The 19,486-nt window shown below is 38.4% G+C and overlaps 1 protein-coding gene across 1 annotated transcript in view; it reads right to left on the reverse strand.

Annotated features, from left to right (window-relative positions):
• The window catches only part of necab2 (N-terminal EF-hand calcium binding protein 2), a 118,595-nt gene that overhangs the window by 64,539 nt on the left and 34,570 nt on the right, over positions 1-19,486 (reverse strand). The window contains exons 3-5 of the mRNA XM_088299526.1: positions 17,191-17,299; positions 13,546-13,571; positions 11,942-12,039 (exon numbers count right to left, since the gene is read on the reverse strand). Of these exons, the coding sequence (XP_088155652.1) occupies positions 11,942-12,039; positions 13,546-13,571; positions 17,191-17,299 (233 nt within the window). The remainder of the gene's footprint in view (positions 1-11,941; positions 12,040-13,545; positions 13,572-17,190; positions 17,300-19,486) is intronic.

Here is a 19,486-nt window from a genome sequence, read left to right on the forward strand (position 1 = left end):
CTGCTCAAAGTGTCACTTTATTGGAATCAGGTCTGAAAACATCAGTGTTTACTTAAGTATAATCATTATTATTCTCCTGTTTTAATCTCCATTTTGACGCTATCTTTAAATATATCAGGGCTAATATTTGGTCTTAATCATTTTGATCAAAGTATTTTACTCAATTTCACTGTGATTTATGTAATGTCTTAATGTTTTGTTTCTCTTTTTGTAATGCCATAAATGTTTTATGTAAAGCATGTTTAATTGTCTTGAAATGTGCGATACAAATAAACTTGCCTTGCTTTTAAATTGCACCCCCTCTCACAATGTTACCATTACCCGAAAAAAAAATGATGAGGGTCTCATGATTAAACCTTTGAATGCACGGTTATTGTGAAATTACACCCCCAGAAGTTGTCCGCCAAAAAGTGACACACTGTCACTAGATGAATAAAACATACGGCACTAATAAACACGACACTGGTGAATGTTTTATTCATATGAATAAGTCAAAGGACAGACTTATGTAGTTTATCACAACAAAAGAACGCACCATTGAAGTATATGTGTGTTAGTATGTAGCTACTTAATTGTATAAATGGGTAACTTGTCTGAGAATGTTCAGAGCGATCGACTCCTTTATTACTGGGCTCCTTGTGATAGGTAAGCAATGTGAAATACCGTATTTTCACCACCATAAGGCACACTTCAAAGTAAATTCTCTCCAAAATGGACCAGGCGCTTTATAATTATAATTATAATTTAATAATGTGTGCACCGAGTTCCAAAACCTGTAAATGTTGTTGTGTGACTTTGAAGAATACTCCGCTTGATCGACTGTGAGCATTGCCTACCGACACGCTGCTTATCTAGTGAAAGAGGACGCTAAAGGCACCGGTATATTGTGCAGCAAACAAACTCAGAGCATGGCATCATTCCAGAAGGCATGATGAAGGAACTCCACTCGCTGGACATCGGTATAAACAAGCGCGTTCAAAGTGAAGTTGCAAGCAGCATGCGAGCGTGGATGACTGATGGCAAACAGAGCTTTACGAAGACTTGGAGGCAACGCCGGGTGAGTCACGGCACAATTTGTGAATGGACTGTCTGCTTGCACTGTTTTTTGAGCTTTTACAAAAGCCATTATCATTTCCGAGGAGCTGCACAGCAACGAGACTGACTCTGACAAGGACAGCGGAGACCCTACCCTTCACAAATACCTGCAAATGTTTGCCGCTCAGTTGAATACGGGCTTTAGTATCCTCTCTGTTCACAACCATGCAGTCAGTGTTAACAGGGGCAAAGCAACACACCAGCAAAAAAATTATTTAATAATAATATTATTGAAAATGTTAAATTTACTCGTTGCACATGCCCAGGCAGATTAAAAATGTACATGCAGTGTCTCTAATTTTAAGGGCAAAATGCAACCATAAAGGACAGTGGGGAGAATAGTACAATGAACAATGCTAGAATGTCTGAAATATATTGAAATGTATTCAGTTGATATCACATCCCACTCCCATAGTTTTGTCACATTCCCACATCCAACATAATGGATGTAGAATTGGAAACTTGCTTACTAAGAAACAGAAACCTTGCTCCCAAATTGCAAGAGTAATGTGAGCATAATATAGAGGCTAAACTGAGGTCAGTGGACCTGTACTATAAATCAATAGGCAATAAGTCGGGAATGGCAGTAAGGAAGGTACATTTTGCAAGAAATAAGACGCATGGTGAGTGCGAATGACTGTCCGTAGGCAGTGGCATTATTTTTATTTTTTGCCCTGTTTAAGTTACAATGGAAATATTTACACCCTAGAAAAGGGGTGGGCAAATTTTTTGATTGGTGGGCCACAATGGGTTCTAAAATTTGACGAAGGGGCCAGGAGCAGATGGATGGAGTGTTTTGGTTAACGTCACCTCATGTGAAAAAAAAATATATATATATTTTAAATGAAAATTAACAAAAGCATGACAACAAAATATCTGCGTTTGACACACCAACGTATTTAGAAAATAAAACATTAACAAGGTTTATTCATTTAATTTTTTTTCAAGTTTAGCGGGCCGGATTAAAACGTTTAACGGGCCGCATGTGGGCCCCTGTGCTGTAGTTTGCCATGGCTGCCCTAGAAGAACAAACTGTAGCCACAAATACAATTTACATTGTCCATATGCATATGAAATGTAACGCTTTACATCTTTCTCAATGAACTGCAAATTAGCCCTGCTGAATAATAAAGGGACAGAAAACCCAGCAAATATATTCTTTTTGATGTTTGAGTCCTGCGGAAGCAATCTTCCTGCCCCAGAAAATAGTAATGTTAACCAGCAACATATTTGAAATTGTATTCTATATTTGATTTGTACAGTCTTCATGGATACTTTACATTGCAGAATTATTTACCAATGTGTTCATATGAAAATAGTGACTCCTTGTGTGGTTATGTCAACATATATATTTGCAAAGGGGGGTTTTACAGTTATTCTCAATTAAATCGTCCTGTGTTGTGTGTGCATGTCCTGCATAATCTTGGCCATGACTCCATTAAAAGCTTTTGAATTTGGGATGGCAGCAAAAGAAACTATCCCACCAATGACACATATTAACGATTGACTGATATTTTTAACACACACTGTGCTACTCCTTTTCCCTCCCCATCTTTATTTCTACTTCGCAACAATAAACCCCTCTCCGCTTTCCTCTTTTCTGCCATTGATTGCCCTCTGCTCATCCTGCTCATGTTATTGTATATTGAAACACTCCCTCACCATGCTCTATTTCGCCGTAATCCTCAAGACAAAAGGCGAGGGTGAAGTGCATGAGGTGGAGGTGCTGGCAGACAACGGAGCAGAGATGAAAGAGTAGAAGATGATAACAAGGAAGTGAGAAGGAAGAAAATGTGAAGAAGGATGCATTACAATTTCCGGGGTAGATTTAGAAAAAAAAAACGATAAGCTTAACAAGATGACAGGGTGGCATGCGTGTGTGTGTGTGTACACGTTGAAGCTCAGGGAGAAAAAAGGAAAACACAGTATTAATGAGAATGTCTCGTTAAAGGAAGCGTTTATACAAGACAGGAGATTTAATGAATTCTTGCACATACACATACTCATATGAGGGACTTTTACTTTAATCCATCTTCTCCCAAGCCAATTAAAATTGTTTTCTAGAACAACCTCTGACAAAAATAGTTTAAAAAAAGACAGACATGACCAACTGAAAGAGTTTGACACTCTTGCTCTATTTGTAGACAATTAATTTGTTCATGAGTTTCATGTCATTGAAGGGTGAAATTGTCCTGTCATTAAGTGGAAAATGAGTGAGAGCTTTCACAATTCACTTTCAAACTATGTATTGTCTTCACTCGTATCTTAAGCAATTATCAGTTATACTTGAGCAGTCCTCCATTTTGGGAATGGGCACTCTCAGTGACACACATACTGTTGTTAAAATGACAACAACATAGTATAGCGGAGAGGTCTCCAAGTCCGGTCCTTAGGTGCCCCCACCCAGACTATTTGTTATGTTTACACCTGATTCAAATGATCAGCACGACAGCAAACCTGTTCGTGATCCCTCATTTGAATCAGGTCTGCTGGAGCTTGGGAAACAAGCTGCATAAGGGGTATCAAGGACCCATGGTATGGTGTTTCAAACAATCTGTCACTCTGAAGACAAAATGTCTTGAAGCTGACATCCAACAGATTTTTATCATTTGTGTTCAAGACGTAAGGTTGAACACCTATGTGACAGCACTGTATATAAAAAAAGTATTTATATTCTTGGAAACACACTTTGTCACAAATGTTTTACAAAAAAAAAAACAACACATTGTTGTGAACTTCTTGTTCCTCTTTTTTTCGGTGTGATACTCCCACTGCATTGGGTCTTCTCTGGAAAAAGTCAGAAGCATGAACGCTGCCCCGAAAGAATAGGTGCTATTCTGTTTGTTGTTGTGTAATAATTTTAGTTATGATCCACGATGACTTGTTGGGAAATGATTTCCATACACCTCGTCATTATATGCATGGACGTAAATGCAAGTGTATTGTGTTGCTACAAAAATAAAAGTGCGATGCTCACTGCTTCATGAGCGCCACAATAGGCGCTTTAAAAAGACGGATGGAAATTATTTTTACAAATAAGGACCAAATTGTAAGGACGGAAGGGTATCAAAGTCGCAGATGGAGGATGCACCGGGAATATAGGGACAAATGTTTGTTTTCTAATGCAATGCAATGGCAGCATATGAATAATATACATACAGACAAAAATAGTTTAATCTATGTGAACAGAGTAACAACACAAAGTTTGAGAACTGTTCAAGAGACGGCAGTGGGAGTTCTAGCGTCGACAAACGGCGACCTTGTGAGGGTGGTGGCTGCACTATTACATCAACAGGAAATAAATGCCGACAAGACCTCTCTTGAACTACACATTTTTCTCCGCAATTGTTAACAACCCAAAACCTCCACTATTCATCAAAGCGGCGTTGCACGGTGAAGAACCTGTATATCAGGGCTGGCACACAACGGTGTTAGCTCAATTTATTGTCCTCTCTCCTCTTCTTCACAAATACATGCAACCACACACATAAAAACAATCCTAAAAAATAGCCCATAAACTTGATAACTGATAGAAGTTGAGGTAAAACGGCTTTTACTGGAAATATGTCACACCACTCTGCAAATATTCTGTAGGTCTTTATTTAAAAATGGCGTCAGCACTAAAATTCACCCCCTGAAAATGAATCTGGAGTGTTTTAAGGGCTTTTTCGGGATAAAAAAAAAAGTCTGTTTTTTTACCCTTTCTACGTCACAGCAAGGAGGCAAGCATTGTAATGTGTTTTTTCATTCCCTGCTTGGTTTGTCACATTCTGTTGTTACCTAGCGTTTGAAACTGAAGTGATAAATTACCACTAAAATTCATATTCACTTTTCCTACCCTTGTCCATTTCAACTTAGAAAATATAAAAAAAAAATATTGACATCAAATATGCGCCCTATGATTAAAAGACACTATCACTTTCACAAAATAAAATATTGTGCTGAGCAATTAAACAGAAAAAAATAAGCTTACAATGGAAAAAGGAAACTCAATAGTGGGCTATGAATGGATATGAAAGTCATTCAGTGACGAATTGAAAATCTGCATTGGGCAAGGTGGAACTTTTGTTCCAATGAGATTTCTGAAGACGACTGCCTGAAGAAAAAATTGCACATTTTTCACAGTCTTTGTTGATATGGGGTACATGTCAGGTAAAGGCACTGTCGTTAAATATTTAATAAATGCACAAGTTTAAGTTGACAATTTGGACACTTTAACAGTTTAACTACCCTAAGGGAAAAACAATTGATCAGATGGAGAGGGTTATCATGATATTTTCAGAGGTTGAGGCGATATAGACACTTGTATCTATTATGCAGAAGAAAAAGGGCTGTACAAGATTAGGTAGTTGTTATGGATTTCTCTTAAAAAAACAAGAAAAAAATTATTTATATTTATATATATATATATATATATATATATACAGTTGATCAAATATCCAGATATTTTTTTGGGGGAAGGGGGTAAATATGGGCCATCCTGGTCAAGTAATCTCTTTAAGTGTAATATAATTAACAAGATCTAAACAATATTTTCTGATTAAAAATATGTGCAATATCCGAATGTACATTATCACACTACTAGAATTGAACAAATTGAACAAGAAGACAATGTGCTAGAGGGTGTGGCGACCCTCCTGTTGTGGCTGCTTTATTCTCTGTCCAAAGTGATTGGTGATATACTGAGTGAGTCTCTGCTTGTTTATGATGGTCTTTCTATTGGACTTTCAACACAATGTTCAGGTGCATTTAAGCTTGGTGAGGAGAAGACGTTGCTGACAACATGCAGGCGGGTTTGTTCCAAATTCACAAGTTGCATTCACGGTGGACGCACCACTGCAAACTCAGTAAACAGGTGGTGAAGTTATAACGGGAGCTAAAACATGCTTCGTCAGCTGCTGGACCCTGTGAACTCGTGCCTGCTACCAGTGGTCGGCTCTCCCGGGAAGCCACGGCTTTGCTAACCTATGCGCTTCCTTCGACGCGGGATGCATCTCCAGCTTTTGAGGAAGCTTTCCAGAGCTTGCTGGGGTCGTTGACAAAAAGAACGTTTATCATGAGAGGGGGTTTCTCGTCCAATGACCTGGATTTCCTCTGTCTGAAGGAGGCTTGGATAGGTGCCGGTGAGTACCATGCTTTACTTGAATTATTGCCACCTGATTGTGCCGTCTTGGACTCCTGAGGACTTAAGGGGGTGCAGGAGGAACAATGAATATTTATAGAAACTACGGTATTTAAAATATAAACAATGTCCTGTATATTTGTCACATAGCCATGAAGCCACTTTCTTTGAAATAGGCCAAGCTGTCTACATTCTGTGCAAATACATTCAGGACTTTCTAAAAGACTTTTAAAATATTTGCGAATATCATGCTCCATTATGAACGTCGCCTGCGAGCAAGCCTGACATATGAACAAGAACATACTTTATATACCTTGCTTGTGGTCTAACTGTGTCCAACTTTAAAGTCTTGGACAATGTGACTTCGATTATATTATTTTTCTCTTTGATGTCGTCTTTTCCAGTTCCTATGTTCAATCTGCTGGAGTGCAGCCGCCAGATCTTTAAGTCTCACATTGCTGGTCAGTTCTCTAATACCTTTGATGATTCAAAGATGGAGTAACTCAACTCTTGGTTCCACTCATCCTGTAATGCTCTACTCGATTCACTGGCTCCTTTAAAAACGATTAAGTCAAAAGCTAGACTCACGCCCAGGTTTTATGACAGAACGTGTGCAGCAAGGCAGGAGTGCCACAAAGCCAAAGATAGGTGGAAAAAAGTCAAGCTGCACATCTGGAAAGACTGCTGGCCCTGCTATCATTAATTTGATTTTTCAAATCTTTCAAATGGTCTCGCCTCACCTTAAGTCGCTGAGCTCCTCCCCCCCTACGGACCTGCGCAGTGCTTCAGATCAGAAGACCAAACTCTACTCGATGTACCGAGGACTAAGCGGAGGCTCAGATGGGATCAAGCCTTTTCCGTTGTCTCTCTTTGGAATGGCCTCCTTTTGCACCATGTACAGCAATTTGATATGCCGCGGAGGTTGTTATAAAATGGTTTATACAATGCCAGTAAAGTTGAGTTGAAGATGTTTTGAATGGACCGTTTTTTTATTTATAATTGCATGCTTATATGACTTCCATTTATACTGCAAAAGGTAAGCTGTCTGAATGGAAACTGATTTCCATTGTGACTGTGGCGGTGACAATAAAGTTCTAATGTATTCTCCTCTGTACTCTATATTTTTTTTATTTTATTATTCATTCCATATACTTATTTACTCTTGCCATATCTCTTATTGGTTTGCCTTTAACTTATATGGACCCCAGGAAGATAAGCTCTTGTATATTACAAGGGCAAATGGGGATCTAATAAACAAACTTATTCCATAGATCCATAGAGCCCTGTGAAATATACAACCAATGGAAATACATGTTCAATATTAATATATACCATTATTATACAGTATTATATCAATGCTAATCGCACAATACAGTCTGTTTTATGGTTGTGAATGGTGGTGTATGTAGATAGCACCACTAACTTCCTGAAAATAGAATAAAAATAATAATAGTACCAAATATAAAATAATACAAACAAATACCAATGAAGAAGCCATAATGATGAGAATACAATTTCCCCCCAAAAAACTACAACGAACAAAGAACGACCCAAATGCATAAATTGGCTTCATTAATATGGCCAACATTTCTTAAGTACGATCATAGTTTGGGTTGAAACTATGATGGGATGCACTGTTTTCATAGACACTAATTATATTGATCCAATTAGGGCTTCCGTGTTCATGCATCACAATGTTTTGAAATGGACCAAACATAACAGAAATAGGAGTCAAACAAGAAGAAGCCTTTGTGATTTCCATGTGAACAAAACATAGCTTCGACCATTTATACTTGAAACTTATTTTTCAGGCATTTAATATGAATAAATGGGTCCATGTAAACGTAGCCACTGCCACATGCACCAATAACCATTGATTCAAAATATGCAAGTGCATAACACCACAGACATAATGAAAGAATCAAACAAAACAAAACAAAACCCACTAAACCCCACATACCCAAAGATCCCCCTTCTTGATACACCAATGTATTTATGTAGGGCAGTGAACCCCAACGTGCCTTTATTATGACTATCTTTCCATTAGGCATTCTTTTATCCTCTTTTTGAAAGTAGACTGGTAAATGCAATCTTCGTTGCTGGTTTTATCCCTTATCGTTTCTTTACACATAATTAGGAAGATACATGTTATCATTTACTACCGTCACTAATCTGGCAAGATTATTTTAAATCACAAATAACACTAATTAATTTATGATTAGCTGTCTGTGACAATTTATTAATTTAGCCTCAGGCAACAACGCCACAATTACTGAACAATACCTTGACATCAGACTAATTTATAGTGCATAAAGATATTGTAAATATTAAATTTGCATGTTTCTTGTCCTCTTCGAAGCTCGAAGGAAACTTGGGTAAATGTTGCCTCCGGAGACTGTGTCAGTGGAAGTACACACATTGGTGGATATTACAGTTTTTATTTAAAGGCTACACCGTTGTACTACTCTAATTTGAATACTCACAGGAAGAACGAGCTGTACATCGCTAGTCACTGTAAAATATGCTAGTCCAAGAGAAACCATCACCTATCAGCCTGAATTGAAGGTCATCTCGACGTACAATCATTGCGCACATACATGCTCATAAAATTTGACCTGTGCTTTTAACCCATCTCTGTACTGAGCCGCCTTTAAAGAAGGGTTAACGGCGAATTCCTCCTTTCCTCATGTATCCATATTTATTCCTCTAATCAAAACTCACTGGACTCTTAAAAGGCTCAGGCACAGTCTGCAGACTTTGCTCAAACTAATAACACGCTCCATCTTTTAACACCGCCACACCCCACCATCGCTTCACATGTGTCTCGAGATTATTTTGTGTTTCATGGATTTTGTCACAATATTGAGGGAGTATAGCACGTAAACAAAACAACACTAAAACAATCACCTCTCCATTGAGTTTCTTCTTTCTTCTTTTTCTATACACTGCAAATGGGCCAGTGTTAAAACTTTTGTGAAAGTGTTAAAAAAAGAATGTTAGTGTCGCATTATCACCACTCAGTCATAAAACAGCCAGTGTAGGCCAGGCTTTAACATTGCTACGTTGTTAAAGTGGATTCCACCCCAATGGTGTTATAGTAACACCAGCTGATTTGCAGTGTAGACCAGTAAACACAAATTTCACAATTCACTAATTTATCGGGTTGAAAAACTGTACTCAAACCAGTCCTGCCTCTCGACTCTAAGTAGCTACTGCTAAACTACAATGTCATTTTATCCCATGATAAGCACAGATAACCATTCTCAATAGTATATGGTCTGCTGTATGAGTTAATCTATAAAAAAAAAAGAAAAGAATAGTAATAGACCCCATTATCGGCCAATATTTGGCATTTATCAGCTTCTTACTTTTTTTATTTGATTTATTAATGGCCAATAAATTAAAAAAATGCTTCATTTTGACAGGCTACAAAGCATCTCTCTCGCTGCCTGCAGTGCGAGTAGCCCTGGCTGCAGATTTTACTGCTCACAGCACCATCTGATTGGTTCCTCTTGCAGTGGGTAACAGCCAATTAGCAGCTAAAGCTCCAAGTTTGCTCAGCCTTCTCAAGAGTCACACTACTGGAGAGGTCCAGTGAACAGATGAAGGTACGACCACAGACGTTAACAAAATCTTAATACATTTCCGTCTTCTACGACTTACCACTACTTGTAACATTAATATGAGCCTGTTAATGTCATATAAAGACAATGGGCAGTTCTTACCGCCACAGTAAGCTGCATTGCTTTGAGACTAAAGCTAACGGCTGCTCCATTGTCAAAATGCAGAGCTAATTTGCTACTTCAACCACATCGCTCCGGAGTTCAACCCCTTGAAATAAAGTCACTGCTACGACTGATAGGCAACTAGTGATTAAAGTAAGAAGTGAGTGAGTGCCAGATATGTGCTAGCCACATGTCATGAAAGCTCAACTCAACCTTATAGACCACTTAAAAACAATCACTGCTGCATACAAAGTGCTATACATGGTGCAAAAACTGACGGCAACGCGCTACAAGTGGAAGTCCAGTCGTAGAAACATATAGAGCTATAGATTTTCATACACACACACACACATATATATATATATATATATATATATATATATATATATATATATATATATATATATATATATTAATAGGCTTGTATGTTGACTTTTTCCTATTCTTCTATTAATTTAAAGATAAATACAACGTTGGCCTTTATTAGTCCTACAATTAGGAAATTTGCAAAATGCTGGCGACTGAACCCAGGACATCATACATGCAAAGCACACGCTCTACCACTGAGCTACATCCCCTACTTAGACGCATGTCAAAATAAATAAAAAACAGCGGACAGTACTAAATCAGTACTATTGAACTGTGCTCATGACGATCATTTATTACCCCTTTTTAAAAATGTCACTTCCGGCAGCTCGCCCCATTTTGGAACCGATTTGCCTATTTTCGAAGGTCTGAAAAAGCTTTGACATGTTGTAATGCACAAAAGCTGTTCAATAAACACATGACTAAAGGTATTTCAATAAAGTGAATTGTTGGAGCTTTTATTTGTCCAAAATGCTGACACCATTTCCTCCACTTTTTTCCACAAACGACAATATGCTTCAAATATCTGCCGTGAAAAAAAGGCATCACTAATAAAGACAAAGTTCATCCCCATTAAACTGAGCAAGATGCCAATTCTCCTGATTGGTGAACCAGTGCTACAGTGAGTGGAAGAGAAACAAATAATGAAAATCTAAAACTCAATAAGTCAGGTCTCCTCACATCACCATGTGTTCATTTTGCGGCGCTTGAGCCTGTGTGTGTGGATGCATGTGACGGTGTAGCCTAGAGCTGAAAGATTATGACCGAGCTGGTGGCTCGAGATATGGAAACACAAGAGCAGATCCAAGACAATGGACAGAGTCTCTCTCTCACACCCACACACACACACACACCCACACACACGCCGAAGAACAGGCAACGACTACAATATCAACTGGATATGGGAGGTAGCTGTGGCCTAGCTGCTAAATATAGCTCATGGGAAAAACTAGGATAAGTGATTGCCATGCACATACACACATAACACAATACACACGCACACACCCACACACAGGTTCACTTAAGAGACAAAATTGATATTTGATAGTTTCTAGTAGTCCACAATGTGAACGCATGTCATTCCTGACTCCCTGCTCAGCGTGAGAAGCGTGTGGTAAATACAGTTTGGGTATGAAAAGGGATTTTGCGTTTTCGCAGCCTTTGCACCCTGCAGCGGCAGTGAGAAGAGCAAGCGTGACTACACTTTCTCTATGCCGTGAACTATTTTCCTTTTTTTTTTTTTTTGTCTTAAGGCCATTAAAGGTGCGAAACACAAGGCTGAGAGGATGTTCTCTGAGGACCAGCAGGGCAGCCTGTTGTGTTAAGTGAGAGTTGAAAAAGGTAGGGTTGTGATTTAACACTACAGTGGTTGGTAATTCCTTGGTGTTGACTTGAAACCTTAGTAGAGGGTTGGAAGAGCTTGTAAGTTTTTCCTCAGTTCACTTGAACACTTATCAGAACTCTGGTGGTCATGTGGTGGATAACAACATTCATTATGCAGCGAACTCACAGAATTTGAACGAAACATTTCCTACGTGCATGTATTCTGTTTTCGCAGGCCTAAGCCACAGACACAAGACAATAGAATTGAAAAAAAAAGTTATTAAACAAATAAACTCTTTCTTTGTATTACCTTTTTGGTGAAGTCCATGGCTTTGAGGATGGAAAGGTTGAGTGTCTCCAGTGAGGCCAGAACTCCCTCGTAGTCCCCCATGTGCTTCGCAAAGTAGTCTGAACACAAAAATATGTGCGGACAAAATTATTACGATGCTCCCATTAAAGACATGATTACTGCACGGATAACCAATGATTTTGTCCACGTGTGTCTAGTTTGGCAACATGCTACAAGAATAAACTAGAAAGAGGAGAAGCCTTTGAAGAATAATAGTGTCACTGTTATGAAATGTATAATAAACCAAGCAATGATACTTGAAAATAAGTCAAGAGGGCATTTTCTTGTTTAATTTACAATATAACAATCTATTGCCCAAGTCGGACAACATTTGTACCTTTTGCACCGTTCTTTCTTTTTCCACACGTCGAACGTAATGTCATTTTCTTGAGGTGAGTTGTATCCTTCCAATATTAGTGTATTTTTAGATTTAATGGCCACTCATGACAGATTACTGTCTGCCGTGAACTATGCCAGCAGCAACATCTCTTTTTAGTGGACTGCAATAATTTGCGCACTGTATAGTATTTGCTTTCTGGAGAAGTTGTTTGAACTGAGAAATTTGAACAACATCAATGGGTGAGTGAGTTTTATGACTTACAATCAAGTGTAAATTGGCCCAAAGGCAATTGCCTCTACTGCTACTACCACTCCTGCTATTACTGCGACGACTACAATTTGTGACTAAATTTAACAGTATACTGTCATTCAAAATTTATTTCACACTAAAATTGTAAGAACTTTCTATTAGCGCCCTGATAAATAACACCTTCAAATATAGATACCGTATTTTCCGGACTATATGCCGCTGCGTTTTTCCTAGATTTTGAACCATGTGGCTAATACAAGGGTGCGGCTTTTCTGTGGATTTTTTTTTTTTCACCGGTAGGGGCGCTCTACTGTTCAGAAAATAAGCTAAATAAATCGAGATATTTTTTCTCTTGGTTGTGTTCTGTTTTAATCAGCAGAGTTGTTGCTGTGTAAAAGGCACTGTTTTAACAATCTGTTTATGTACATTTATGTGCATTCACAGTCCATAATAATTCTGTACATGCAGTAAACAACTATTTTTTTTCATAGAAAACTGCGGCTTATAGCCTGGTGTGGGTTATTTAATTATTTATTTATTTTCAAAAAGAGTTGTCATTTGTTCCTTTTTTTTTTTTTTTTTTTTTTATTATCCGTGCGAGTTTGCTCGATTTGTTTCTGCATGTGAAGTGATTCTGCTACGGACCGGTATAGCTAGTGCAAGTGAAATGGCTCTATTCTAGTAGGATCTCATACCACTGACCACCACAAAATCCTGAAAAACGTCTTGCTGCGCCACCTAGACAGGTAGCTGTGTATGCAATCTAGCATAAACAAATTTGTCAAAACTCGATTGAATTGCTTGGCCAACCTTTATGTTCACTGATATATTAGTTTTGGAGTGTTTGTTAAACTAAATGTGACGATTGTCAACGTGACCCCCTCCAAACATTTCCCTGCAAGCAGCCTTCAGTGGAAAAGCTAAAAAAGAAGCACGCATTTTCGTATGAGTGTGTGTGTGCATGAATTATACTTACCACAGAGTTCCTTAGTGTCAACATTACTATCACATCACGGGACATCGCAGGAGTGGCAGTGGAAAAGGTAAGAAGGAAAGAGGGAAGGAAGGACAAGAGTAGGGTCACAAAAGGACAGGCTTTTGCATTCAATATCAAATACAAACACACATTTAAGTCAGGTCTGGTTCATTGTGTGTCAGCCCGAGCAGGAGAATAAGTGATCAACAGGGATGAGCCATGGATGGATGGAGAAGTAAAGAAAAAAAAAAAGAAAAGAATTAAAGCAGAGCCAAAGACTGGGAAATTGTAACTGATGACGAGGAGATGGAAAGAAAGACACCATCTGTTCAGTGCCTGAGTGATTGTTCAGTAAATAATACAAATGCCATGAAACGATCCAAAAATAAATGCACTTTTCCATTGCTATTTCACAGAGGATGAAGTGAAGAGGAGAAGTAAATATTGTAATTATGTGCCCCACCGAATTTGATCCGGGCCAAGATTGTCTGTGAAGCACCAAGACTGCATTTACGTCAAGTTATATTGGCAACATCTGAGATTATTAGCACCAAACAAAGTAAGCGTTGTATTTGACACCATTGATTTGGTGACTTGTATGTTTGATTACATTAAAAAAATAAATAAATATATAACAAAAACACTGCTATTGATTTCCACAAAGATATGTGTTGCGGAAGATGATGTTGGTGCAAATCTGGATAAGTGCGGACAGATGATTGCTAAATTATCTTCCACTTGAGTGAAAAAGAAAACACTGGCTCTCGTAGAATGCAAATGGCAACGTTCTGTCCACTGATTGCTGAAGACTTTCATCATTCTTAATGAACCATATTTACAGTCTTTAAAAAAATAAAAATAAAAACATCATTTTGACACTAAATAAAAACATCATTTTGCCACTTGAGGAGTGATAAAACCATTTGCCTACCACCCCAGAACAAAAAACCCCAAAGAATTTCATTTTTGTAATGATTATTGGACTGTTGTCCTTTTTGTGAAACACAACAAAAAATGTGGCTATTTCTTCATTTGTTACGTTAATCCCTCGATTAACATTGGTGAAGATGGGCAGAAAGAATGACAGACAAATGAAGGATGGGCTTGGTTGGTTGGTTGGTCTGGGGTAGAGTCATGCCATACGCTCATCCTTCCGCATTAAAACATTTAACAATTTGCTGCTGTCTCAGAAAATGCTTACACTGTCATTTCAGTTTTTATTTGAGCAAATCCATGCCTTTACAGCTTTAATATAGGAATACTGAGTACTGGTGTGTGGGTGTCACACACACTTAATTGAAAGGAATTGAATCGTTCTTGTCTCCACCCACCACAAAGGAGGAGATTAATAATACACCTGCTCCAAGCTGGCAGATATGTGAAGGGCAACATCATGATTCTGCATCACCATTTATCACACTGACAAATATGGTGTGTAGAGTCGTGATTAGTACTGTTGCACGCATAATATCACGTCTAATTCAAAATAAAAATAACTTCAACGATACGTTTCTGTTCTACCTGGCTTCATTTATATATTTTCTACATAAATATATGGCTGTCGTGTAACTGAGCCAAGCCAATGCTGATCACAGACACACACAATCACTTCTCCTGATTGCAGAATAGATGGCCTTGATTAGCTCATCATATTTGGTCCACACAGTGATTTAATGAGAGTCAATCAAGGAGGACCAACTGCAATAATGACTGGTTTATAATTATTATTTAACAGTGCAAAAACAAGAGGATCATATGAAAACAGATCACTGCCTGTTTCAATATGGAGTAAGTGGAAAGGAGCTGACCAAAATATAAGGGACAACTCTTTGCTTGCATTCACAGACAAAAAGATGATGCAGAGATGGCGGACTCGAGTCACGTGAACGACAGGACTTGACGTGAAACCCAGTTAATAGTTTTAAGTCTGCATTTGAACACTGTTTGCCTTTTTAAGGACGAATTCAAGAAAGAAAGGAAAAAAAGAGGGGTTTTTGTTCATTCATGCCAACCTGGCAACCCAGTCATCACCACATGTCAGTGTGTTTTCCCATTACCTCACAAAACCCAGAAAAGGGGCAGCCAACGTCACAGTTTAGCTAGCAATATGCACACTGGTTTGGGTCCATTTGTGAACATTTAAGTACAGCAGAATCACATAACTGGGAGTGTGGGGGGTGTAAACTGTCCAAACCGTTCGTTTTGACTGTGATGTTTTTGTTCGTATGTTCATGCAAAAGTTCCCCCAAACTATATTTAACCAGATGAAGTGCTGCAGCCTTCAAAAGTAGCTTCTATTCCCCATAAAATAGTGTCACTGGTGTGATGCAAGTAATTATTTTTGGAGAGAAAAAAGTGATGTGGAGAAATCTTTGGATTCAAGGATGGTAATTTTGATGAAACTGGGAAAAAGACAAGCAACATGCAAAATCTGAAACTCGAAGGAGAGAGCAACATCTGTAAAATTTAGTTTAATCTGTCTGACGCATATAAATGAACCTAGGATAGCAAGATTAGCTCGAAGTACGTTCTGCATTTCATTTAGAAGCCAATAAACTGAAAGATTACAAATCATGGACACTGTAATCTTGAAACGAGGCCGTTTAAAGCAGCAGTCGTTAGTGAAGCATCGACATTGAAACATATATCGTTAAATAGAGTAATTTTCTGATCTTGTGGACATCAGGCATATTTGATGTCGCCACGCCCCCGTAAATTAATGCACGTCAACTTCAGTGACACCCCACAAAGTTAATGCCTTTTGTTCACCCATTTCCAAAGACTAATTAGTCTTTGGCAACAGATTGGCACTTGAAACGACATATGTAGTTTTTAAATCTGATGATTATACACGTTTATGCTCTCATTCAGAGCATATTTCAGGATTTATCACATTAAAAGTGTGCGACTGACATAAGGTTTAGTAAAAAAAAAAAAAAAAAAACATTATTTAGATGTCGACAATCATTTTAGTAGTTTTTCATTTCATTTTTAGGGATGTAAAAGGTCATTACATTTTTAGAAGTATTGCACATTTTGTAGCCGGATCACTGACAAAAAATATTTCATCCCTCCAACATATGTTTCACGATCTATAACTTCACTTATGACTTGCTCGAACCAAGTCTAACTGGACTTGCTTGAAATTTGGTGGTGACTCAACTTGACTTGCTTTTTATTTCCATAGTGACTTGGGACTCGCTTGGTGACGTGAAGATTACAACGACAAACTTACCTGTGACTTGCACATATTTGATTTATTTATGATGACACTGATTAAAAATTCCCAAAAAAAATCACAGCACGAGAGTGACCTCACACAACTGGCAAGAACAAAATCTTTGACCAGTTTGAGTGCTGTATATTATACTCAAATAGGCCTGTCCTGCTTTCTGCTGCCACCTTAAAATCTCACATAAATGGCACCTAAAATTATTCATAAAAACTAACAGATTTAAACAAGCTATAATGTGTGTTTTTAATTTCCTTTGTACAGGCTCCAAGACCCGAAGGACACATTCGGATAATGTATGTCAGCATATGTGTATCACAACTGGGTATTTAGAACAGAAGGTTACTGTGCGCCAACAGAGTAACTGGAGAAAGTGTGAGTGCACCAAACTCGAATGCAGGATTTGTTCTCACCTGGTGTTATCAGAGTCAATGGTATGAAACAACTTCTCTAGCTCTTCCTCATTCAGCGTGCCATCAGAGAAGAACGCCTGGAACTCATCGAGAGAGAGTTTACCATCATCTGAAGGAGACACACAAACGCACGCACACAATAATGTGAGGATGCAAAAATGTCACTGACATATTTAGTTTAAGCTTTACTTTTGCAAGCATCTCGGTTTGCGGCTCGAAACATCCTTTTTTTATTTGAGGAGCAATTTTGCTTCTCATTGACTTCTTTTGAGGAGCAAATTACAAATTTTGACGAGCATTGTTTTGTCGATTAATCCCAGGGACCTGGAAGTGGAAGTCACCGGAAGATGCTTCAGTTTATTGCAAAAACGCTTTTCCCTGATTGTTTAGCAGGGTCAAACAGAGACTGTCGAGCTTCCCGCCTCCCGAGTCCCGCGCAGAGAGAGCAGAGGGCGTCTGATGATTTTTAAAAAACATCTCGATGCATTTCAGACGTAACGTTAACATTCCCTCAGTAATTTCTGTAACGTTTGGCAGTTCTGGGTTTTGCCACGTAAACGCGGCTCAAACGCATTATAGATTTACAATGAAGCAATATAAGGCGCAAAATGCTAATTTTGCCTCACAAACTGTGATGCAATACCGCTTCCCGTATTTTGAGCGCTGCTGTTTCTTTCTTTGTTTCTCTTCCAATACCTGCAGCACTGGTTGATCAATCAGGAAAGTTGACATCTTGCTCAGTTTAATTGTGATGAACTATGACTTTTTAATGTCATTCATACTGTTGGCAATTGGATTTATGAGAATGCTTGCGTATACTTATCTTGAAATAAAATTACATTGGCGTTTATCAGTAGAGCAGAGAGGCAGGGCTGGTATGAATATTTTTTTTTCAATCAGATACATTAATGACATTTTTTTTTTTTTTTACAATTTAGAGGAAACGCTGTTTATCTCTATTTGCTTGTCCTGAGTATTGTGTTTGACTACCGTCCTGCTGATAATAGCGAAAATGTTCTTCTCAGTAATGTGGGCGGAGCCTAAAGGAACCCTCTTCATAATACATACCCATCCCTATGAATCACTAGAAGCAGAAGGCATTCTCATGATGGGCTACATTAAATATTGACGGAAATTAAAAATGGTGAAGTAGATCACTCAAGCGTTTCTGAAGTTTGCATGTTCTCGTGTGCTTGTGTGAGAACTCATCACCAACTCTTCTCTAACAGGACAAAGGCAGGGATTATAGGTCAAAAGTTGCTTGAATTCCTCCTTGTTAAAATTAAAATAAAAATGTGAAAAGGTAGCTTTGTTGTGTATGGGGTGTTGCATTCTTTGTCGTTTTAGTTAGTGATTCTCAGACAGACCTGATAAATATAGAAATTCCAATGTATTTCTTTGTCACTTTTTTTCTCCGCCATTTCATTCTTTCCACACCGACTCAGGCTAGTGCTGTCCTAACTAAGTCTAATTGCATGAATTGCTCAAGCCTGCTCAAGAGACGAAACCTCAACCAGAACAGTCCATTTGTAATCGATTCAATGCCCTGAGAAACGACCTGGATGAATGAGGCATTCTATCTAGCACCTACCAAATACTCATACAAATACACAGCATGGCTGCTGTCATTAATCCCTTTTCAAGCTACCTTGAAATCAATCCAGCAAGGCTTTCAGTCAAGTACAAACCAGAAAAACTCCTGCTGCCTGTCTGAGTCAGTACCTCGGCAGGAACACAATGTCGATTATGTTTCAAAACCTCCAGGCACTTTGGAAAGCACTTGAAAAGCTCACAAAACAGTATTGGATTTGTGCTCCTTTCATAAAAGCCAGTGTTATCTAAAGTTTTGTTTCGGTTTTTTATTTTTTTTTGGGGGGGGGGAGTGCAGCTGTGGAACTCAGATAATATTTATGGGCTTTTGCAATTTTTCTCAAGCTTGTTGTTTTTGATTCACTGTAGCAAAGGTTAATGCTTTAGAGGGACACACCAATATGGTTTGCACATTGCCTAACAATATGCACCATGATAACAGAATTGCTGAAGAACTGTGTGAGCAACAGTTTAAGAATGTTTCTCAATGTACAATTCCGGGACATTTCGTCATCTATGGTGGATAGAACATCATAAACAGATTCAGAGGATCAAAAGAAATCACCCCATTTAAGGCAAAAAAAAAATAACAGTGAATTCACCAAGACCTCCAATCCCTCAGACGGTACTGCATTATCAGCCGACATCGGTATGTAGGAATACTTCAGAAAAGCGAGAACCACATTTTAACAACCACACCCAAAGT

This window comes from Idiotropiscis lumnitzeri, chromosome 6, assembly GCF_059441095.1.
Source record: "Idiotropiscis lumnitzeri isolate Australia: NSW breed Sydney's pygmy pipehorse chromosome 6, RoL_Ilum_1.0, whole genome shotgun sequence".
In the NCBI taxonomy this organism is placed as follows: domain Eukaryota; kingdom Metazoa; phylum Chordata; class Actinopteri; order Syngnathiformes; family Syngnathidae; genus Idiotropiscis; species Idiotropiscis lumnitzeri.